At 40.1% G+C, this 23,528-nt stretch overlaps 1 protein-coding gene across 1 annotated transcript in view; it reads left to right on the top strand.

Moving 5' to 3' along the window:
- The window catches only part of ide (insulin-degrading enzyme), a 35,436-nt gene extending 12,464 nt beyond the window's left edge, over nucleotides 1-22,972 (top strand). Inside the window, exons 6-25 of the mRNA XM_062996200.1 lie at nucleotides 1,830-1,942; nucleotides 2,053-2,215; nucleotides 3,501-3,593; nucleotides 4,214-4,305; nucleotides 4,739-4,819; nucleotides 5,776-5,879; nucleotides 7,955-8,057; nucleotides 9,055-9,177; nucleotides 9,344-9,426; nucleotides 10,194-10,338; nucleotides 11,793-11,903; nucleotides 13,324-13,444; nucleotides 13,946-14,037; nucleotides 15,356-15,467; nucleotides 16,213-16,380; nucleotides 17,013-17,285; nucleotides 17,876-17,937; nucleotides 20,388-20,460; nucleotides 20,561-20,628; nucleotides 21,707-22,972. Coding sequence (XP_062852270.1) covers nucleotides 1,830-1,942; nucleotides 2,053-2,215; nucleotides 3,501-3,593; nucleotides 4,214-4,305; nucleotides 4,739-4,819; nucleotides 5,776-5,879; nucleotides 7,955-8,057; nucleotides 9,055-9,177; nucleotides 9,344-9,426; nucleotides 10,194-10,338; nucleotides 11,793-11,903; nucleotides 13,324-13,444; nucleotides 13,946-14,037; nucleotides 15,356-15,467; nucleotides 16,213-16,380; nucleotides 17,013-17,285; nucleotides 17,876-17,937; nucleotides 20,388-20,460; nucleotides 20,561-20,628; nucleotides 21,707-21,802 — 2,276 coding nt within the window. The 3' untranslated portion in view covers nucleotides 21,803-22,972. The remainder of the gene's footprint in view (nucleotides 1-1,829; nucleotides 1,943-2,052; nucleotides 2,216-3,500; nucleotides 3,594-4,213; nucleotides 4,306-4,738; nucleotides 4,820-5,775; nucleotides 5,880-7,954; nucleotides 8,058-9,054; nucleotides 9,178-9,343; nucleotides 9,427-10,193; nucleotides 10,339-11,792; nucleotides 11,904-13,323; nucleotides 13,445-13,945; nucleotides 14,038-15,355; nucleotides 15,468-16,212; nucleotides 16,381-17,012; nucleotides 17,286-17,875; nucleotides 17,938-20,387; nucleotides 20,461-20,560; nucleotides 20,629-21,706) is intronic.
- Nucleotides 22,973-23,528: the final 556 nt, after the last annotated feature.

The following is a 23,528-nucleotide window of genomic DNA, read 5'->3' as shown; positions in this document are numbered from 1 at the left end:
CATGCCTACAGTCAAGCATGGTGGTGGGAATGCCATGGTCTTGGGCTGCATGAGTGCAGCAGGTGTTGGGGAGTTACATTTCATTGAGGGACACATGAACTCCAATATGTACTGTGAAATACTGAAGCAGAGCAGGATCCCCTCCCTCCGGAAACTGGGTCGCAGGGCAGTGTTCCAGCATGATAATGACCCCAAACACACCTCTAAGACGACCACTGCTTTATTGAAGAGGCTGAGGGTAAAGGTGATGGACTGGCCAAGCATGTCTCCAGACCTAAACCCAATAGAACATCTTTGGGGCATCCTCAAGCGGAAGGTGGAGGAGCGCAAAGTCTCGAATATCCGCCAGCTCCGTGATGACGTCATGGAGGAGTGGAAAAGCATTCCAGTGGCAACCTGTGAAGCTCTGGTAAACTCCATGCCCAGGAGAGTTAAGGCAGTTCTGGGAAATAATGGTGGCCACACAAAATATTGACACTTCAGGAACTTTCACTAAGGGGTGTACTCACTTTTGTTGCTGGTGGTTTAGACATTAATAGCTGTATATTGAGTTATTTTGAGGGAGGAATAAATTTACACTGTTAAATAAGCTGCACACAGACTACTTTTCATTGTGTCAAAGTGTCATTTTGTCAGTGTTGTCCCATGAAAAGATATACTTAAATATCTGCAGAAATGTGAGGGGTGTACTCACTTTTGTGATACACTGTATATATAGGAATCACCCAGTACAGGCCGGGGCACTTCTTATAATATTGATGTATTAAAAAAAAAAATTACAAGTGCATTTGATATGTTGGGAAATGTAACACAAGCTGGCTGAGTGTAGGGTACTATGTAAAACGTTTGGCATAACAGCAGTTCACTACTGCAGGACTTCTGCTTCAGGTTCTGCTGTGTTACAGTATACACAGATTTTGATTGTGAATAGAATGTAAGCTTTTGTTGTTATTTTTTAGACTAATTCTACCTTGTTTAAAACCCTTGAAATTTCTGTTTTATATTTTTACATCTAATTAATACATTTATATGGTGTAGTGGGAGTAGCTCACACTAAAATACTTGTTTGTTTGTTTGTCTTGGCAACGTCAAGCATGTGATTAACTTTTAAAATGTCTGTTTAAATACTGCATTAGCAAGTTCATCCACTACTCATAAATTTTTCCTTCTTGTCTCGGTCACCTGCTTTACAGAGTCACATGGCTCCTCCAAAACCATGTTGTTTTACAATTAAACAGTCTGCAGAACTGAGTAGTCCCCTAAAATTGTCTGGGGTACACATTTTATGAGCAACCTATGAGCTTTTACACTGTTTTATACTGAAAATTGGAAAAGCAGAGGTATGGAAAGATAATTTAAAAGTTACAGCTTGTCTTACCTTTCTGATGTGAATTCATTTTGGATTGTTAAATGGAAATATCACTGTGAAGTTCATTCCAGTGCTATGGACATTTCTTTTATAGTTGTTTCTTCTTGATGTTGTTTTTCATAATGGATGAGAGGTATGCTTGGCTGCTGTGTTTAGGATGGTATGATCTCATAAAGAATGAGTTTTGCAGCCTTTTTTATGAAATCTAGTGCAGTATTTTAGTTTCAGTGCTTACGCCAATAAAACGAACCAACTTTTATTTGACACTGGCACATTTGGTACTGGAACATTTTTATTTTCAATGTCTGATGGAACTTTTTCCAAAATGTACTTGTGTAAGAACAAACAGGATGGCAGATGTATGTAATCTTAAAAAAATATGCCCCCTGTTGTGAGAAATCTCACACTTATATACCTTGTATTAGTGTTGCGCTTATGTTTTTCCTTCTCGTTTTGTCAGAATCTCTGGATGAGCTGACTTCTATGGTGGTCAAACTCTTTGGAGAGGTGGAGAACAAGTCTGTGCCTATCCCAGAATTCCCAATGCACCCCTTCCAGCAAGAGCATCTTAGGGTAAGGCCAATTACTGATCAGTGTGCAAAAAAACAAAACAAGATAATACTTCGAATATAATCAGAGTCTTTGCTATGCTTTACATGGGGATTGTTTTCTACCTCCTGCAGCAATTTTATAAGGTTGTGCCCATTAAGGACATTAGGAACCTGTGTGTGACCTTCCCTATCCCAGACCTTCAAAAGTACTACAAGTCTAACCCTGGCCATTATCTGGGCCACTTAATAGGGCATGAGGGTCCAGGAAGCCTGCTGTCTGAGCTGAAATCTAAAGGTAGGTACCTGTAAACAGAATCAGTGAAAAGACAAGAACAATATCAACTATCATAAGTTGATTTGTAATCCTAATTACTGTAAATGTAATATATAGTAATTACATAATATAAACACTTGGTGGAGTATTAAACCTTGTTTTCTTTTAATATACTTTAGTGCGTATAGCAGCTTTAAATACTTAGCCGCTCAGGTGGCGCAGCGGTAAAAACACACGCTGTTTACCAGAGCCGAGATCTCGAATAGATCGTATCGAATCTCGGCTCCGCCTGCCGGCTGAGGCTGAGCGGCCACATGAACAACGATTGGCCTGTTGTTTAGGTAGGGGCGGTATTAAGCCGGATGGGGACTCTCTCTCAGACTAGTGCGATTACAACCTCCGCTGGCTGGTTGGTGGCACCTGCACGGAGATGGGAAAGGAGTGCGGTAGAGGGTGTAACTCTCCGTACACAGCGCTGTACAGCACTGCACTCGTCAAGTGTAGGTGATAAGATGTTCGATTGCTGTGCACGTGTCGGAGGGGGTGTGGAGCAGCCTCGTCCTCCCCAATCAGGAGCAGGGACCAGCATTAGTGAAAGTATGATTGACGGGCAGAAATTGGATGCGCTAAAGTGAGAGAAAAGGAAATGTACATACTTAATCTTAACTTTGTATTTGTAAAAATGACCAAAAAGGTATGTATTAATGAGATTTTTAATTAGTTAGTGTGTCACAGCCAATCGTTTTGGTCTGCATAGATGATTTGGCACAGTTCTTACGCCAAATGCCCTTCCTGACACAACCTTGTTTTTGTTCAGGCTTGTGATCAGCACTAAGAGTGCACCAACAAGTGCCCCACCTTCCCAAATTCCAAACCTCCATACTTCATAGTGGGCTTGATGTTCTTGGGATTACACACACAGCCTTTTGTAATCAGGATGAGCTGAGTTCATCGGTTTTTTCTTTCTGTTCTGATTTGTCCAATGGTTATTTTGTTGTTTTTTAGTATGACTGTAATTTACAAAAAAGTCTTTGATCCCAGTTGCTGTGCCTAAGTGAAGATGAAGATGGGGGAATTACCCCCTTGTAGGTGCCAGCACATAAGTAGAGGAGTCGCATGGTCTTCTGTATGTGCTATACAAATCTATCGCTGGGTGTTCTACTTCTGGCAGAGGTCACCAGAGTGCACATGGAAATTGAACTTACACAGATTGGGTGCAAAGAGGGGGAAATACATAATAATTATATGATGTCACATAATTGAAAAGTGGATGCTTGCCATGACTCGAGTTTACATTTTATTTTAGGTTGGGTTAACACCTTAGTTGGAGGCCAGAAAGAAGGGGCACGAGGATTCATGTTTTTCATCATCCACGTGGACCTAACAGAACAAGGAATCTGTAAGTACCATGAAAATGTGGAATAAATGTTTAGAAATATTCAACAAACACAATCCCATTTTGTAATGAAGTAATTTTATGCAGTTTCCATGTTGTGAAAGCTTTAGAATGAAGAGGTGCCACAATGCAAGTAGAACACACTCATGGCAATTGGCGAATAAAAGCTTTCACACAAGTGCTTCAAATTACTGCTTAGTGTATTGCTTTACAAGTGATTTTCACACATAATTAAAGTATTTCAAATATTCCTGGCAGGGCACTCGGGTGGCACAGTAGTAAATTACACTAGCTCACTACCACTGGGATTCAGGATTTGAATATCAGTGGTCTAATGGCTGGTTGGGCATCTACAGTACATACAGACACAATTAGCTGTGTCTGAGGGTGGGTGGCCGATGCTCAGTGACTGACTGGCGTCCTGTCCAGGGTGTGCTACTGCACTGCGCCCAGTGAACCAAGGTGAAGCCATGGTATAACATGAAAATAAAATGAAACATTTCTGGCACCTCTAGCCAACTTCAACATTGAACTGATTTTTATTAAGTTTAATCTTTAGCAAAAAAAAGTTTGTGTTGACTCAAGTAGCCGTAACTGTTTTGTCATATTCGGTCTTGTTTCAGTGCATGTTGAGGACATCATCTTTCACATGTTCCAGTATATTCAGAAACTCAGAACAGAGGGTCCTCAGGAGTGGGTTTTTCAAGAATGTAAGGTAGGCATAAGTATACGAGTGAACAAAAATACACACTGTAGGTTTAGGAGGATAAGTGACAAAAGTACTTTTAGAAATGAATACATTACATATACATTACAACAGAAACATGTATAGACAAGTATAAACAGATGTTAGTTGAGCAGCTATTTAATAATTATTTCATGATCATAGTAAGTTTTGAGCACTAAACTAACTTGAGATATTGCTGTGTAGCCTAGAAACCCTTTTATATACCACATTGATGAGGTCAACAGGTGGGCAAACAGTAAGGGACAATAGGTGTTTATATTAATCTGATATCCCCATTCTTTAATACGCAAGTTGTACATGGCTCCTATCATAAATATATCTTTTTTAAGTGTGAAAACATAGGCAACTTGAGTAAACTGTCCTCTATACTGTTTTATACTGTTTATATGTGTGCTTGCAGGATTTGAACACAGTTGCCTTCAGATTCAAGGACAAAGAGCGTCCACGTGGATACACATCTAAAGTGGCTGGACTGTTGCATGTAGGTTTTTCATGATTTAAATTCACTAACACATTTTTTTTGTCTTAGTGCATTACCAATCATCTGATTTGAGAATATGTTTAAAAAAAAATCTATGGCTCTCAGGTTTCTTTTACATAGCAGCCTGTGATGTTGTAAACCGAGTGTTTCCATTATTACATTTTAAAACTCTGACAATGACAGCTTAATTTAGGCCAATGAAGTTATTTACTACATGTATATCCTAACACTATACAAAATTCCTTGCATCTGGTGTCTCTTTAATCATTTTACTAAATAACATATCGAGTAGCGAAGCAAATTTGGCAAATCTGTTTTATTTGATAACTGACAGTCTTGTAGCATCCTGTCATAAGGATAAAAAAACATTACTGAGTTTTACATCAAGTCTTAATACTTTATTTAATGAAAAAGTTAAAGTTGCAGTAATATAGAACAGTTAGATGAACATAAACATTGTGAGCTGATAAATGAACGCATTTAAAATCACACATGGTGAAATGATTCTCCAATAAAACATTACTAAATATAGCAGCATGCTGTCTGTAAATTTACTATTTTACAGACTATTTTAGGACTATTTTATGTTAGGGCAGTGGTAGCTCAGTGGTTAAGGTACTGGACTAGTACTCAAAAGGTTGCCGGTTCAAGCCCCTATACCCTCCAAGTTGCCACTGTTGTGCCCCTGAGCAAGGCCCTAAACCCCCACTCTCTCAGATTGTATTCAGTCATAATTGTAATTGTAATAAAAGCGTCTACTACATGCTGAAAATAAAAATGTAAATGTTAGTTAAGCCAATTAAACAGTCATTTATGTGCATACCGGTCAATGAAACATAATACTGATGTGCATAAAACCCTGTTTGAATTATTGCTGTAATCTGAGATCTTTTCTTAATCTCTTAGATTTTGTAAACACATTTAGTAAACACATTTAGTGTTATGTGTTTTTTTAGTACTATCCATTGAAGGAGGTTCTTGCTGCAGAGTACATGCTGGAAGACTTCAGACCAGACCTCATAGAAATGGTGCTGGACAAGCTGAGACCAGAGAATGTCAGGTTAGTTACAAACCAAAAAATACACCCAATCATCTGTCTGTGTCCTTTCTTTTTGAGCCTTGTTGTACTTTGTCACTCTCATTTTCAGTAAACGTTCAGCCCTACTTATGTTTGCACTCTTTTTATAACACTATAACTGAGTCATTAGCATACTTAAAAACATAACTGTCTTCATATTGACTTTGACAGTCACATGTGTATATAATAAACAGAAGAGCTAATAATGCAACCTTGTGATTAGCCAATAGAAGAAACCAGACTGTCAGAAAGTCATTTAAACTTGGGTTCTATTTGTCAAAACATTTAAAAATCTGCCCTACCAAACTAAAGCCTGGTGAGTAACTATTCACCAGCCTTTCTGCCAATAAATATGGCTGAATATTAAAGAAAGATTCTTGCATGTTTTTTTGCCCCTTCAAATGTTTGTATAAAACAGAGTAAAGTTGCTGTAAGCAAACTGCAGTGAGTCTAAATGGTGCAATTTTTTTTTTAAATATATTAACTTAGTGATGTTGTTGTACAGGGCTCCTTAAATGTATGCCCCCCCTGTCTCATAGCTTCTCTTTGTACATGTTTATAATACCTGTACACTTTTTTAATGATAAAAATTATTTAATGTATTCTAACATTTGGCCTTGTATGGTGTAATGTTCCTTAATAAACCAATTATCCAAACTAAATTGATAATTAAGTTCACTTAGACCAGACCCACCCGTTTCTCTCGCACCGGAGAAACTGCACTACAGTATAAGAATGCTTTGCTGCATCAGAGCCTGACAACTCGCTATAATTGACAACCATGAGTTTTGCCCTCGGCCAGAAGTTCTTGAAGGAGAATGTCTGTCTGTCTTAAAAGGCTTAAAGGGAATACAATTATGCAACACAAGAATCACAATAACAAGGTCACCTTTGTATGTCTTAAACAAAATAAAGGTTTTGGACTGGTCTTGCCAAAATCCTGACTTGAATCTACTTAAGATTCTGACAGGACATGCTTTAAAGCTGTACAGCAGCTTTGTCTCCACAGAGGTGTAAAAGACTGATCTTCTTGTGAAGCACATACTTTTTCAGAGCACTTTACCTCCCAAACTGGGCTATAAGAATCTCAGCTGTGTTTAATTACCACAGTCTTAGCTGGACAAAAACATTATATAAAATCTCTGCAGCTTCATAAATCATCATATTCCCCGCAGCCTTCATTACCGCACACTCTGTTCACATAATGCTCATGAGCATCTTCTTTTCATTGATTTCTGTAATGGTCCTTCCCATCAGCTTATTGCATCAAACTGCAGTCATGAGTAGTTTGATCTTCTCATGGGTCAGGTTGACATAAACTGATGATAGGCCAGTTCTGGAAATCCATTTAGAGGGATCATCAGACAGCTACATGTGTGTTAATGACACATTGAAACAGGTTCACAGACATGTTAACTGAAAGCCGATCTCAGTGATTATGGTTCCATGTGTTGGTGCCCATGTCTTCTACTAGTACTGATGGGGTAGCAGCTGCAGGGGGGCAGATAGGTTACTTGGTGGTAGTTAAATATTGTCAGTGGTAAAGAAGGGGTCAGTTTTTTATTTAAAGTGACCAACTGTACAGGTTTAGAAACATTTTCTCTCCAAAATTACATTGCTAAAATGTTTCTATTCTTCTCGTTTTAACATTAAATTGTTGCTTCACCATTATACCACTAATATAATTTTAAGTAACTACTTGATCAAACTTTAATTTACATTTGGTGACTGGCTAATTTGGTTATGTAATTGATTGTCAGTGACTCAAAATAGCAAGTCATTGTTCTTAAAGCCCTCCACTGATCAGATCCAGAGCATTGATCCCAGTCCTGTTGCACCCAGCTGAAGGCTTGCTGGAAACTCAAACTTTCCACATATAATGCAATCATTACGATTCTAAAAGCCACTTACCATAGAGCTGATTTTCTTACACCATTATTCTGCACCACGGTCCCCCCTGGGTGCCTGTGAGAGATGAAAGGTGTCAGTGTGTGTAAACCTAGAGGGGCTGATTGAAGCACAGGTATTGATGCTGGACTATTCTTGTTCCTCTTCAGGGTTGCTGTGGTCTCCAAGTCATTTGAAGGACAGACTGATAAGACAGAAGAGTGGTATGGGACCCAGTACAAGCAGGAGTCTATATCTGAAGAGGCTATTAAGGTGAGGGGCTTTTATGCTGCATTGCAAAGATTATCAGCTTAGACTGAACTGACTTGGTTTAATCTGCTGCAAATGCTGAGATGTGCTAAGCTAGTGAAGAAAGTGTCTGTAAACTATTAATGGGTCTGATGGGTCATTTTAATGGGTCATTTTGATTAATCTGGATTACAAAAGCTACCAAATTATTGTTCGTAGCACTTACACAGTGTAAATTGTCTGATGAGAAAAATTCATCAGCCAGGGTGCCATTCCTAAATTGTCATTTGTTAATGGAGTGTTTATTTAACTTAAAATAAATACCCCTGAATACCCGATCCACTCAACCACTCCAACTGTATTTTTTTTGTAAATATAATTTTTCATTGATATAAACATACAACATTTAATGTTTGTATTTATTTTTCTTTTCATTTGGCTGCTTCTTTCTTTCGTGGTCACAGTGATCATTCAGGTTTTTACTGGACGACCTTTCTGATGCAACCCTCCTTATTTTATCTGGGCTTGGGATCGGCTCTGAGAGCACACTGACAAGTGCACAATTCAGTAGCTAGGCTGTTCGGCCATCCTTTCCCTCAGACATAGCCAGTCATGTCTGTATACATACCAGACCGGCCGATAGCACCGCTGAGATTTGAGCAGTGCCCTATGCACACACATCTCGGTGGTATGCATTTTCCTGATGAAAGCTATATGTAAAAACATAACCTTTTTTTTAATTGATCACCTAATCAAAGTACTTGTTTTTATATAGAATAATAATAATAATATCGTAATGTCCTTCATATTTAATTTAGTTTAAGGATAACTACAAGATACCTTGTTTTTAAGTCTTCGACAAACAAATGAAAAATAGCTAATGTTTTAGTTTTCTACAAAATCAGCATTTCAGCATTTTTACTTATTATATAGCAATTTTTATATTTTTATTTTTGCAACTGAGTTAATGAAATCAACAAGAATACTGTTGCTTGTTTATTTACCAAGTTCTCTGTTGCAGAAATGGCAAAGTGCTGACCTGAACGGCAAATTTAAACTCCCTATGAAGAATGAATTCATCCCCACCAACTTTGAGATTTACCCTCTTGAGAAGGACTCTCCACCCTATCCCAATTTGATAAAGGTATTTGTAGTCCAAGTTTTGCTGTGACTAAAGACTTTTTTGAGCCTCTGCACTGTTCTGTTATTATTTGCATTTGAAAGAACACTTTTACAGAAGTTAAAATGAGTTTACTTTGCATTTGTCTTCTGGTTGTCATGCTTATTTATAAGAATTTATTTGTCTTTAGGACACAGCGATGAGTAAAGTGTGGTTCAAGCAGGACGACAAATTCTTCCTGCCCAAGGCTTGTCTGAACTTTGAGTTCTTTAGGTAAGCTGTCAGTTACTTAATTGTTTTTCCCTTCTGCATGCATTGATTGCTTGCTGCTTTAAACAAAATTTAATTTTTATAATTTTCATAGATGAGATAACCCCTTGTCCCTGCCACAATTTTTTAACTGTTTGCCTTGTAAAAAACCAGTAAAGATTGCTTTGTTTTATGGTACTGGGGTACAGCAGTTAAAACAAGCTAGCTCACCACTGCTGAGATCCCAAGCTCTCTAGTTCGAAACTCGGCTCTGCTGCCAGTCAGGCGCCTTTGTCTGAGGGGGGATGGGCCAAGGGGGTTCCTTATTACTGCTGTGGCCCCAGCTGGCTATATACAATCCAAGCAATTGAGGAATAAGGACCTTGCTCAATGACAGTCTGATCACTGGTCCAGTTCCTTAACCACATGAACCACAACTGCCCCTAATCTATTATTGCATCCTTAGCTCATTGGCTTGTCTGGGTTTCCAATGAATGAAGAGGTTTTCCCTTTTTTCGGATTAGCCCGGTGTTCCTCTACATTCAGCTTAAGATAGCAGCATCTTTAGTCAAGTTTTTACATTGTACATTTCTGAAACATCTAACTGAAAACTATGATTTGTTAGAATAAACTTCAACATAATTACCAAACTGACAGGATCCTGCCATGAATGTAACCAATGTGTTGACATGGCGTTAAACCAATAAATGAACAAACAAACCAGACTGACAGAAGTTGCACAGAAAAATTGTGATGGTAAAACGTGACTTGATCTCTTTTTTTCTTCACAGCCCGTTTGCTTATGTCGACCCATTACACTGTAACATGGCATATCTGTACCTTGAGCTGCTTAAGGACTCCCTGAACGAGTATGCATATGCAGCTGAGCTAGCTGGCTTAAACTATGACCTTCAAAATACAGTCTATGGGATGTATGTAAGTATCTAAATGACATTTGCATACACCCCCATGATCTTCCACTGCCCAGTTACCCGAAGCTCCCTGTCTCAACAAAATGAATATCCCATGAAAAAGCAATAGGTTCCAAGCATTCCGGATTTGTCACTGCATTTGGATTATTGGTTACGTATGTGAAGTTGGCTAATGCTTATTTAAAGCTGATAGTCATTCAGTTTTGGCGAATATCAAAACATCCTTAGTAGGTTGTCTGTTTAGATTTAAAACCTGGAATTCCTTTTCCTACAGACCATCAGCCACTGCTAAGAGGTTGATAGTCATTCAGTTTTGGCTTTTATCAGTACATCCTTAATAGGTTGTCTGAGATTGTCTGATGTGAAGTATAGAACTGTTCATACATTTATGCTTTATCTGTAGGGCGGCACGGTGGCTCAGTGGGTAGCACTGTCGCCTCACGGCAAGAAGGTCCTGGGTTCGATCCCCATGTGGGGCGGTCCGGGTCCTTTCTGTGTGGAGTTTGCATGTTCTCCCCGTGTCTGCGTGGGTTTCCTCCGAGAGCTTCGGTTTCCTCTCAGTCCAAAGACATGCAAATGAGGTGAATTGGAGATACAAAACTGTCCATGGCTGTGTTTGACATTAAACTTGTGAACTGATGAACTTTGTTTAACGAATTACTACCGTTTCTGTCATGAATGTAGCTTAAGTGTGTAAAACATGAGGTTAAAACCCAAATGAATATGCCGCTCAGGTGGCGCAGCGGTAAAAAGAAACACGCTGCAACCAGGGCTGGATTCTGAGAACGTGGTATCGAATCCAGCCTTGCTTTACCGGTTCGAAGCTGAGTGGCTATATGAGCAACGATTGGCCGGTTGGTCATATGGGGGGTGGGACAAAGAACCGGATGTGGGTCTCTCTCTGTCAGAATGCGATTGCGTTCTCTGCCGGCTGATTGGAGGCGCTTACACAGAGATGGGAGAGGGTGCCCTTAGGGGCAGGGTTCGGCATAGACAGAGAGGAAGCACGATGCTAATTGAACAATTGGATGCGCTAAAAAGGGGAGAAAAAGGGGTAAAAAATAAAAATAAATATGCTTTATCTTTACAGTAACTGGCATGGACATGTGGAAAGCATTAACACAACTGCACTTCTTATCCCTGTGCTGTTGGGTGGAGGAAATTGTGTATAGCTACATTTAGCTGAACATTTATCTGTGTATGTATGCAGAAGAGCATCTCTCTGGATGTTCTCTGTAGGAGTGCTTGACATTTTGCTGAATGTTCTTGACCGTGTGCTAAGACAGGAGCCTGAGGGGCTGTCAGGCGCCACAGCTAGTTTTGTATCAGCACTTGCAGTTTACATCCCTTGGGGCTGTGCTGAGCAGTATCTGCTTTTCTCCTCTTCATACACACATACTTTACTTGAACTTTTGCTTATGTCCTGACTTACCCAATGCCTCTCTGTTTTTATGCCAGCTCTCGGTAAAGGGCTACAATGACAAACAGCACATCCTGCTGAAGAAGATCATTGAGAAAATGACCACGTTTGAGATCAGTGAGAAGCGCTTTGACATCATCAAGGAAGCGGTGAGCAGTCTACGCCAACATGCACATGTGCTTGAAGTTTCTTTTGGCCTGATTTAAGTCAAGCTGGTTTTGTCGACCCTATATGGTATTGAGCCTTCAAAGTATGGCCATCCACACAACCACGGCATTTAGCTTATGCAGTAAACAACACAATTTACTTAAAGCTCCCTTTAAATAATGTTTATCTTTGCAACCTTGGCAGTGCACATGGTAGCCCAGTATGTGTGAGACTGACCAGTTTGACGACCCCAACTGGTCAATTTCATTTTTAATAATTGCTTTATTTTAGTTAGTGTTGTGATGGGTCTGATTTCATGGTGAAACACTAGGGCACAAGGCAGGAATACCCTGGACAAGACGCCAATCCATCCATTTGGCACCCAAGCCAAATCTTTAGTCGACAAGATTAACATAAGTTTTCTGTCAACATGTTTAAGGGGATTTTAACACATCCTGATTGTCAGCACATTACAGTATGACCTACACATGCTGGCACAAGAGTATGATGTACACCGATCAGCCATAACATTAAAACCACCTCCTTGTTTCTACACTCACTGTCCATTTTATCGGCTCCACTTACCATATAGAAGCACTTTGTAGTTCTACAATCACTGACTGTAGTCCATCTGTTTCTCTGCATGCTTTGTTAGCCCCCTTTCATTCTGTTCCTCAATGGTCAGAACCCCCACAGGACCAACACAGAGCAGGTATTATTTAGGTGGTGGATCATTCTCAGCACTGCAGTGACACTGACATGGTGGTGGTGTGTTAGTGTGTGTTGTGCTGGTATGAGTGAATCAGACACAGCAGCGCTGCTGGAGTTTTTAAATACCGTGTCAACTCACTGTCCACTCTATTAGACACTCCTACCTAGTTGGTTCACCTTGTAGATGTAAAGTCAGAGACGATCGCTCATCTATTGCTGCTGTTTGAGTTGGTCATCTTCTAGATCTTCATCAGTGGTCACAGGATGCTGCCCACGGGGCGCTGTTGGCTGGATATATTTTTGGTTGGTGGACTATTCTTAGTCCAGCAGTGACAGTGAGGTGTTTAAAAACTTCAGCAGCACTCATCCACTCATACCAGCACAACACACACTAACATACCACCACCATGTCAGTGCATTGCTGAGAATCATCCACCACCCAAATAATACCTACTCTGTGGGGGTCCTGATCATTAAAGAACAGGGTGAAAGCAGGCTAAAAAAGTATGCAGAGAAACGGATGGACTACAGTCAGTAATTGTAGAACTACAAAGTGCTTCTATATGGTAAGTGGAGCTGATAAAGGACAGTGAGTGTAGAAACAAGGAGGTGGTTTTAATGTTATGGTTGATTGGTGTATAAATGAGGTATACCATCATGTAATATTATATATTAATTTTTAAGTGATATTTTATGTTGGTGTTGTTGCAGTATATGAGGTCTCTGAATAATTTCCGGGCTGAGCAGCCTCACCAGCATGCCATGTATTACCTGCGGCTGCTAATGACTGAGGTGGCTTGGACAAAAGACGAGCTCAAAGAAGCGCTGGATGGTAAGATAAATGCGTGCAGTCTTTGCAACTGTACTATTAAATCGACCAGTGGTCAGGGGACAATGAGTTTTGTTCGCAACGCAAGTTAATGGGTTTTCCAATAGATGCAAAAACAGTTTGACCCAGTTGCTGCCTTAGTCCAGATCCGTTTCTTTCTGTGCTGTCTTTCAGTGGCAGTCACTCGTCTCGGCTGCTTTTTTTTTTTCTGCATGTTCTCTTTTTCCTGCCGACTTTAACTTATTTTCTCTTTTTTTTATTAATAGCTCATTTCACGCTACCTCAGTCGCTCAGCTTGGTCTGAATCTAGGTCAGGCGCTGTGTGAATTTAGAGTGGCTATTTTATACGTGTGTGTGTTCTTGTGCCGCTCTAAATTATTACATGCAGATGAAATAGGTTTGTCAGTACACACACACTGTAATGACAGTCTGTTTGGCTGCTTTGCCTTGATAATGTCTTTGAATAGCTCAGGGATTGATTGTGTATGTCTAAATCTGTTTCAGATGTCACTCTGCCCCGCCTCAAGGCCTTCATACCGCAGCTGTTGTCACGGTTACACATCGAAACCCTGCTGCATGGTAACATTACCAAACAGGTTAGTAGGAAAAATGTAAAGGATGATTAGTCACATGCTGCAGATTGGACACGTGTTGGAGGGGGAGTGTGATGATCCGGCTTTCCTCGATCAGATCGGGGTTTGTGCAAGTGGTAGCAGATTCACATCCGGCAATTGGAAATTACAAATCAGCCTTAAATTGTTAACCATGCAATTTAGACACTTCTAAAAACAAACTTACACTTAACAAATAGAAATCTGTTACATTGGACCATTTCCTGGTGGGCTTTCTTAATTTGCATTGAGATGGCCAATTATCAGTGGCTGTTCTGCTACAAGCGACACAGGGCATTGGAGAAAGCTGACTCATCTGTGCAGCCAACCATCACAAAGCATTGATGGCAGAGTGATATGACATGATCTACTGAAGAGCTGAGTCACTTTCAATGTGCATGGTCATTGAATGCCAGATTTCCAATTCTAAGTCAGTTTATCAAATCCTTGCCCTGCTTGATGTCAACTCTATGTATTTATAGACTACACAAGCTTACAGAACCTGACCGAGTGCTGAAGCATACAGAAAGCCAAAATTCCTGATCTCCTAAGAGTTCCAGACTTGCAATGGAAAGCAACATCAGCACAATGTGTTTTAGAGGGTTATTAATTTGGTTTTCATGACCAAGCAGCCAGACACAAGGCTAAGATCACCATGTCCAATGCTAAGTGTTAACTAAATTGTTTAAAGCACACTACCATTGGACTCGAGATAAATCACTTTCTCCATAGTGATGATTTACATTTTACCATCTGGTAGTTCGGCTTCCAAATCTGGATTTGACGTATGCCAAGAGGATTTTACTTTTTGTAATGTTTACATGGAGAAGTGACTAAAGGAATAAAATTGGTTTTATTGTGTGTATGATGATACAACCAAGCACAAAACAATGTACATTAAAAATATTTCTGTAGGAATAATCACGACTTGCCTGCACATTTGTTAACCTTGTCTTACAGCTTTGGAATGAATGAAAACTGCTAGCCAAACCAAACATTATTGACTCTTCTAGGTCAGTGTAAGGAATTCGGACAATCATCTCCATAATTATACTCCTGTTTTTAGAATAACGTTTTCAACAAGCACATATGGATGTGAGTGGTAATGATGTGGGTAAACTATGTAGCCAAAAGTATGCGAACCATGAGCTTGTTAGACATACCATTCCAAAACCATGAGCATTAATATTGCATGTTTGATTAAACAAGACATTCCAATACATAAAATGTATATTACCAAGTACTAGAACTAACCCAAACCTTCACTGCATTTGTTTGCCTCTATCTATTTATCTCCTGGCAGTCTGCTCTTAGTATGATGCAGATGTTGGAGGACTTGCTGATTGAGCATGCACACACTAAACCCCTCCTCCCAAGTCAGCTGATTCGCTACAGGGAGGTCCAGGTGCCTGATGGTGAGTACTGGAGTACTACTCCTCTCGTGTACACTTTTAGCTGGAGCAGTGCCACCTAACACCTAAAACATCCCAATGACAGTTATTTTTTGTGAAAGATGTTGGTTGTAAGTCCTTAGGGTCCTCCTTTGCTGGTCGTGCAGCATAACTACAAATGCTCAGGCACAACTTTATATTAATGAGTACATCTACAGTCAATGTGCTGATGTAACACTGAAAACATGGGGGTTCAGGTGGGACAGTTGTAAATTACACTAGCCCACGATCGTGCTATTGGCTAGTGTCTACACAGACATGATTGGCTCTGTCTGAGAGCCAAACAGCCTAGCTATTAAGAGGTGCACTTGTCGGCGCTTTTTCAATACCAGTCCCAGGCCCAGATAAAATTGAGGGTTGCATCTGTCAGAAAGGGCATCTGGTGTAAACCTGTGCCAAATCATATGTACCAGAATACCATAAAAATAAAAATATGGGAGTAGCTACAGGAATATGAAAGACAATTGCTAATGGTTTAACCACAAAGCACTTGCCAGATTTAGAAATAGTAGATCTGCTTAAATGCTTGTTGCTTATCTCACTTTCTTACTGCTGATTGCTTGTTGTGTTTTTTTTTTTTTTTTGGTTCAATCCATATAAGACTATGTATGGATCATGATGTCCATGATTTTTGTGTTTGTGTGTTGTACTTCTGTGTGTTAGTGTCTTATGACTTCTGTGTTTAAGTCCAGTTCTCTGTGGTCATCAGGTGGCTGGTATGTGTACCAGCAAAAGAATGAGGTCCATAATAATTGCGGAATAGAGATCTACTACCAGACAGACATGCAGACCACACATGACAACATGCTGTTGGAGCTCTTCTGTCAGATCATCAACGAGCCCAGCTTCAACACACTGCGCACCAAGGAACAGCTGGGTATGTTGTGCGATAAGTAAGATCTGAAGATTCCTGTGTGTCCGTAGCAGGGCTATAATGAAGGTTATGCAGACAACTGTCAATATCACAGGGCTTGGTCATATAATCCAATCCCTGCGATGTCACCCTGTCAAAGGTATTCCTGCTTTGCGCCCAGTGTTTTGCTGTGGAATTGGGCTCGGAAGTTAAATAAATGAGTGGCCATTATGTTGACATAACTGACATGTTTCCAGCAGCATTTTTATCCATCTTCCTTTTGCTGAACTGCAGACCTTTCAAGCATAATGTGGAAGGTTTTTTTTCACACCAAGATTAGTGCTAACACTAAGCCAGATGAATTCCTGCTCTGTCAAAATCAGTTCTGACTTACATATTGTTTAAATTATCCGTTTTCCAGATTCAAAGTAAAAAATACATGTTAACTCATATTAAGGCTCTTATGTTCTGCCAGTTGCTGCAAAATGAACCTGTTTGTAGGAATAGTTGGTAAATAAATGCATCCTTATTCTGACGAATGACTTAAGTTTGGTTTGTTTTATTAATTAATTATATTTTTATGTATGTAAGTTATGTATTAATTTTCTTACAAATTTAATTAGTTTTTTAATTAGTTTTCCCCTGTGTTCCCTCAGGCTATATAGTGTTCAGTGGTCCACGTAAGGCTAACGGCGTGCAGGGGCTTCGTTTCATTATACAGTCGGAAAAGGCTCCTCACTATCTGGAGTCGCGGGTGGAGGCCTTCCTCAAGACCATGGAGAAGAGTCTGGAGGAGATGAACGAAGAGGCCTTCAACAAACACATCCAAGCTCTGGCAATTCGCCGTCTTGACAAGCCCAAAAAGCTAGCAGCTGAGTGTGCTAAGTACTGGGGCGAGATCATTTCTCAACAGTACAACTTTGACAGGGGTGAGCAGCACACACTCAGTCAGACTCATTTATGTAGCATATGGTATGATGAACGTGTGTATATATTTTTGATACCCCTAGTAAAGGGAATTCCCTAGTAGATGTTTTCTTGTATATTTATATATAGATTACAGTCAATAAAAAGTGCAATACTTTGCAAATGTGTATTAGTTTGTAACCTGTGTCGGTAATTTTACCCTTCACTTTTTGTGAGCACTTTATTAGGTACACCTATCTGGTACATACGTAGATTTTTTTTATAAGCTACACCCACCAGACTGTTTCTCTGTGAACTGTGACCCATGTAAATCAATCAATCAATCAAAAGAGGCCCCTATGGACCAGATGCTGTTTCAGTGGTGGACCAACCTAACCCCTGCAGTGACTTTAAAATTAAAATGACATGGTAGTGTAGGATATCAGTGTATCTGGTGCAGCAGTGTTGTTGGGATAAAAAGGCCAGGAAGTTTAAATGACGTGTGGCAGGGGCAAATCTGTAGCTTTTAAAATGTTGGCAAAACAATTTATTTACAGCAGGGAAGCAACTGTTGACAAGGCTGCAGGTCTAACTATGCGTCCTTTTTCCACAGATAATATTGAAGTTGCTTACCTGAAGACACTGACAAAGGACAACATTATGCAGTTCTACAGGGTAAGTTTGTACTCTTTACTCTTTAAAGCCCCAGGCTAAGCATGCATGGCATTTAACTGATTAGTTTTTCTCCCCTTCCCACCTCATATCTCATTCTGCCTTCAGTCTTGCCAAAAGCTGTTCTTGCTTTTAGTCTTAAGATAATTATTGTACAAATTTTCTGTATGGCCAGTGTTCATTTGGTGTCTAAAGCTTTTACATAATAAGTGATTTGCACTAAATTTTTCATAAGGCTGGGTGCATGTTGTTGCTTACTGCAGCATTAAGCCACATGATGCACAGCAAAACTGCTTTCTGTTGCCTGTGCTACTGAGCGCAGAGCTTAAAAACAATACAAAAATATCGACAATAGTGATTGACAGTATTGATCGTTTATTCACTTGCAGTATTGTATTGAATGTATTTCAGTTTTTCAGTTGCTGTCTAAAATGCAAATCCGCTCTCCATATTTTACAGCTAACTAGTCACCATGCCTTATTTTTCTCACATTGCCGAAACAGCATGATGCAATCGGCAATTGGGAGAGAAAAAGGGGAGAACAAGCATAAACAATAAATATATACGTATATACAGTGTATCACAAAAGTGAGTACACCCCTCACATTTCTGCAGATATTTAAGTATATCTTTTCATGGGACAACACTGACAAAATGACACTGACACAATGAAAAGTAGTCTGTGTGCAGCTTATATACCAGTGTAAATTTATTCTTCCCTCAAAATAACTCAATATACAGCCATTAATGTCTAAACCACCGGCAACAAAAGTGAGTACACCCCTTAGTGAAAGTTCCTGAAGTGTCAATATTTTGTGTGGCCACCATTATTTCCCAGAACTGCCTTAACTCTCCTGGGCATGGAGTTTACCAGAGCTTCACAGGTTGCCACTGGAATGCTTTTCCACTCCTCCATGACGACATCACGGAGCTGGCGGATATTCGAGACTTTGCGCTCCTCCACCTTCCGCTTGAGGATGCCCCAAAGATGTTCTATTGGGTTTAGGTCTGGAGACATGCTTGGCCAGTCCATCACCTTTACCCTCAGCCTCTTCAATAAAGCAGTGGTCGTCTTAGAGGTGTGTTTGGGGTCATTATCATGCTGGAACACTGCCCTGCGACGCAGTTTCCGGAGGGAGGGGATCATGCTCTGCTTCAGTATTTCACAGTACATATTGGAGTTCATGTGTCCCTCAATGAAATGTAACTCCCCAACACCTGCTGCACTCATGCAGCCCCAGACCATGGCATTCCCACCACCATGCTTGACTGTAGGCATGACACACTTATCTTTGTACTCCTCACCTGATTGCCGCCACACATGCTTGAGACCATCTGAACCAAACAAATTAATCTTGGTCTCATCAGACCATAGGACATCGTTCCAGTAATCCATGTCCTTTGTTGACATGTCTTCAGCAAACTGTTTGCGGGCTTTCTTGTGTAGAGACTTCAGAAGAGGCTTCCTTCTGGGGTGACAGCCATGCAGACCAATTTGATGTAGTGTGCGGCGTATGGTCTGAGCACTGACAGGCTGACCCCCCACCTTTTCAATCTCTGCAGCAATGCTGACAGCACTCCTGCGCCTATCTTTCAAAGACAGCAGTTGGATGTGATGCTGAGCACGTGCACTCAGCTTCTTTGGACGACCAACGCGAGGTCTGTTCTGAGTGGACCCTGCTCTTTTAAAACGCTGGATGATCTTGGCCACTGTGCTGCAGCTCAGTTTCAGGGTGTTGGCAATCTTCTTGTAGCCTTGGCCATCTTCATGTAGCGCAACAATTCGTCTTTTAAGATCCTCAGAGAGTTCTTTGCCATGAGGTACCATGTTGGAACTTTCACTGACCAGTATGAGAGAGTGTGAGAGCTGTACTACTAAATTGAAAACACCTGCTCCCTATGCACACCTGAGACCTAGTAACACTAACAAATCACATGACATTTTGGAGGGAAAATGACAAGCAGTGCTCAATTTGGACATTTAGGGGTGTAGTCTCTTAGGGGTGTACTCACTTTTGTTGCCGGTGGTTTAGACATTAATGGCTGTATATTGAGTTATTTTGAGGGAAGAATAAATTTACACTGTTATATAAGCTGCACACAGACTACTTTTCATTGTGTCAAAGTGTCATTTTGTCAGTGTTGTCCCATGAAAAGATATACTTAAATATCTGCAGAAATGTGAGGGGTGTACTCACTTTTGTGATACACTGTATATATAACAGTGTCAACCGATTCAAATATGTAGTAAATATTATCTAATTATGACATTGGGGATGTTCTTATTTAATATACTATTTAGTATGGTACTGTGCATTTAGTGGTGGTGTTTGGCATTTGGTGGTGTTTGGTTTGGTGTTTGGCTTTTAATTTTGAACAGACATCATATTATTCTATGAGATATTAGGAGAAATTTTAGGAATATTTAGGAAGAAATTTATTTTCTTTTGCAGGATCTGTTGGCTGTTGATGCTCCAAAGAGACACAAAGTGTCCGTCCACGTGCTTTCTCGGGAGATGGACACCTGTAAGTTCTTACTAAAGTTCAAGTGTTTGTTGAAAAGAGAACAGTGGTCATGTAAATGGATGGGAAAACCACTAACATTGCGTTTACTTTTGTTGGCCAGGTCCAGTGGTTGGGGAGTTTCCAGCTCAGAATGATGTCAACCTCGCCCCTGCTCCTTCTCTTCCTCAGGTATTACTGTTTTAGTACTAATGCACCTGCAGTGCATTGTGGGCAGTGGTAGTACAGTGGTTACTGGACTAACATATAGAAGGTTGCTGGGTCGAGTCTTATTACTGCCACGGTTATGCCCTTAATCTTGAATTGCTTGGATTGTATGCAGTAAAAATTGGAAATCGCTTTAGATAAAGTTATCCGCAGGGTGACGTAAATGTCATGCACGTAATGCATAACTATATCAGTCACTGACAAATTTGGTCCAGTGCTCAAGACTTTCCTCAGTTTCTGTCTAAACTTAAAAAGAAGCACTCTGTTTTTAGCTCTGTTATTTTCCAGTCCCTGTTCAGTCATTAAGGTGCCAAAATGTTCCAACATGTTTAAAAAGATCAGCAATTAGCCAAGTAGTGTGAGATTCCCAGCTGGCAATCTAAACTCTGCCTTAAAGGTCATCAGTCAAATTCCCACTACTGCTTAAGTTCCCACTGTTGGGCCCCTGAGCAAGGCCCTCAATTGATTGCATGGTATTTTGTCATAAACATAAATCACTTTGGATAAAAGCATCCGCTATAGATGTACAAATGTGGACACATTTGTAGTTACCCTCACAGCTTATTGAAGCATTGCTAAAAATCACTTCCATGGTATAACTAAAAATCTATCCCAGATTAAATAGGATAGTGCGAATGGTAACCAAGGAAAATTTCCAAAGAGTCCAGACCCTGACTGGGATAAAATAGTAGATGAAAATGAAATAGTCAACTGACCTAATTATGTTGTGGGGTAATTTGACTACATGTACATTTTAGGCATTTGGCAGACGCCTGTATCCAAAGCGATTAACATTACAATTACAGTATACAGTCTGAGCAATTAAGTGCCCAACAGCAGCAACCTGGTAAGGGTTGTCAAACACCAGCAACCTTCTGATTACTGGTCCAGTACCTTAACCACTAGGCTACGGCTTGTCTACATGGCTACGACTTGCCTTGACTACATGGATTAAGTAATTGAAAGTAAACCTGGTGTTTTGCGAATGCATGAAAAGTTATTGTTACAAGCTTGTTTATATGCACGTGTTGTTTGTGTGCAGCCTGTGGTGATCCAGGACATGACCGAGTTTAAGAGGAGTCTGCCTCTCTTCCCACTCGCCAAACCTCACATCAACTTCATGGCGGCCAAACTGTGATGGACGTCAGCTGTAGGCAATCGGAGGATTTGCTGGCACACAGCATGGAATTCTGAGCCAGTAAAACCATGCTATGATTGTGTGAGAGAGAGAAAGAATAACTGGACAGACTCTGTCTTATAGCCCGGTCACTACAGAGCTGTAAAATTTACTTAGGATGTCAGAATAACATGTTGAGACTGTTTTAGACTATACAGATATCATTTATCAGGAATAGTTGATGTAGGTGTTGAGTGCTGACCACAGGAACATTTTTACTTTGCTGTGTGTGTTTGGTTTAAGGCTTTCATTTTTAAAAAGAAAAAAAGCTGGAAAGATTTTACGTTCCTCGTGCTTCTGTAAGAAATCCTTTTAGCAATCAACTGTTTTCTGATTACCCAACATGATGTAAAAGCACTGATGCTCTTTTCTCTTTGTGTGCAGTTTGAACACTGAGACAGGTCTGCTTAGATTAGATCACAAAGTGATCTTCAGGATGCCAGCTCTTCTTTAGGTTTGCATTTTGCACTCTATTTATTGGATTTATTAGTAGATTAAAGATACAATCATTTTAGTTGAAGCTGCACATATGCTTAATATTATCTTTCCAGCCGTTTCTCAGAGGAATTAATGAGTTTTGTTGCTTTCTGTCTGTAGTGTAGCCAGTGCTAGCTCAGCATGAATAGAAACACAGGATCACACGAGTAAGATTTTGGGGTTTGCCATATGGAACACTACAAAAGGCACCTCAGTGATTAGGCTCATATTTTGGTACGTTAACTTGCCATCCTTAAATTGCCTTTAATACAGTTTACTAAGTGTTCAAACTGTGCACAGTGAAGAAAATGCTGACCACTGGTTCATCCCACTGGGTAAATAGAAACGAATGTTGAATTGCTCTCATAAATCAATCTGTGTGTGCAGATTGTCTACACATGAATCTTATACTGAAAATATTTTGCCCACAAGAAATGCATTTTAAATCCAGTGATCATGTTTATTTTATCTGCAGTTTTTTTTAACTAGTTTAAATGTTGGGCTCTATATGGAGGTGCTGTTTTAGGCTACTGAGTAGGTGGCATGAAACAAAGTTTTACTGGATTTCTTTCTTGAGGATTATGATGCTTCACACCTCAATATGGATTTTTATTTAATATTGAAGGAGAATTTAAATAAATCATTTTAAATCTTTTCATTTTGTTATGAACATTCATTGGTCATCATACAAAAGCACGTCATTCATTTATTCTGGATTTTCTCTCACTCCACAGTGGTGTGCTAGTGTTTTTAGATTGCTATGCGGCCCAAACACCAGTGACACATTTGTTTAGAAGGCTGAAGTAGGGTACGGTGAAGTAGTGTAAATATGGCTTTTACTTTATACTTATATCTGACAAGAATTTCTACTTATTGTTACAGTATCAAAATTTGCATTTAATAAGGAAGGAAAAGGGCGCTCAGGTGTCGCAGCCGTAAAACACGCTAGCACACCAGAGCTGACATCTCGAACTCATCATTTCGAATCTCGGCTTTTCTACCGGCAGGCTGAGCGGCTACAGAAAGTAAAATTGGCTTGTTGTTCTGGAAGGGGTGCCGAAGGGGACTTCCTCATAACTGATGCAATTACGACCTATGCTGGCTGATTGATGGTGCCTGCACCTGAGACGGGGGATAATGAGGATCAGGGTGTGTCTCTCCGTACACAAAGCTGATCCACATATGAACTCTCCTTGTGCTGGTAAAAAGA

Source organism: Trichomycterus rosablanca, chromosome 5 (assembly GCF_030014385.1).
Source record: "Trichomycterus rosablanca isolate fTriRos1 chromosome 5, fTriRos1.hap1, whole genome shotgun sequence".
In the NCBI taxonomy this organism is placed as follows: Eukaryota; Metazoa; Chordata; class Actinopteri; order Siluriformes; family Trichomycteridae; genus Trichomycterus; species Trichomycterus rosablanca.
The sequence above is the reverse complement of the archived record's forward strand: the minus strand, read 5'-3'. Positions and strand labels throughout refer to the sequence as shown.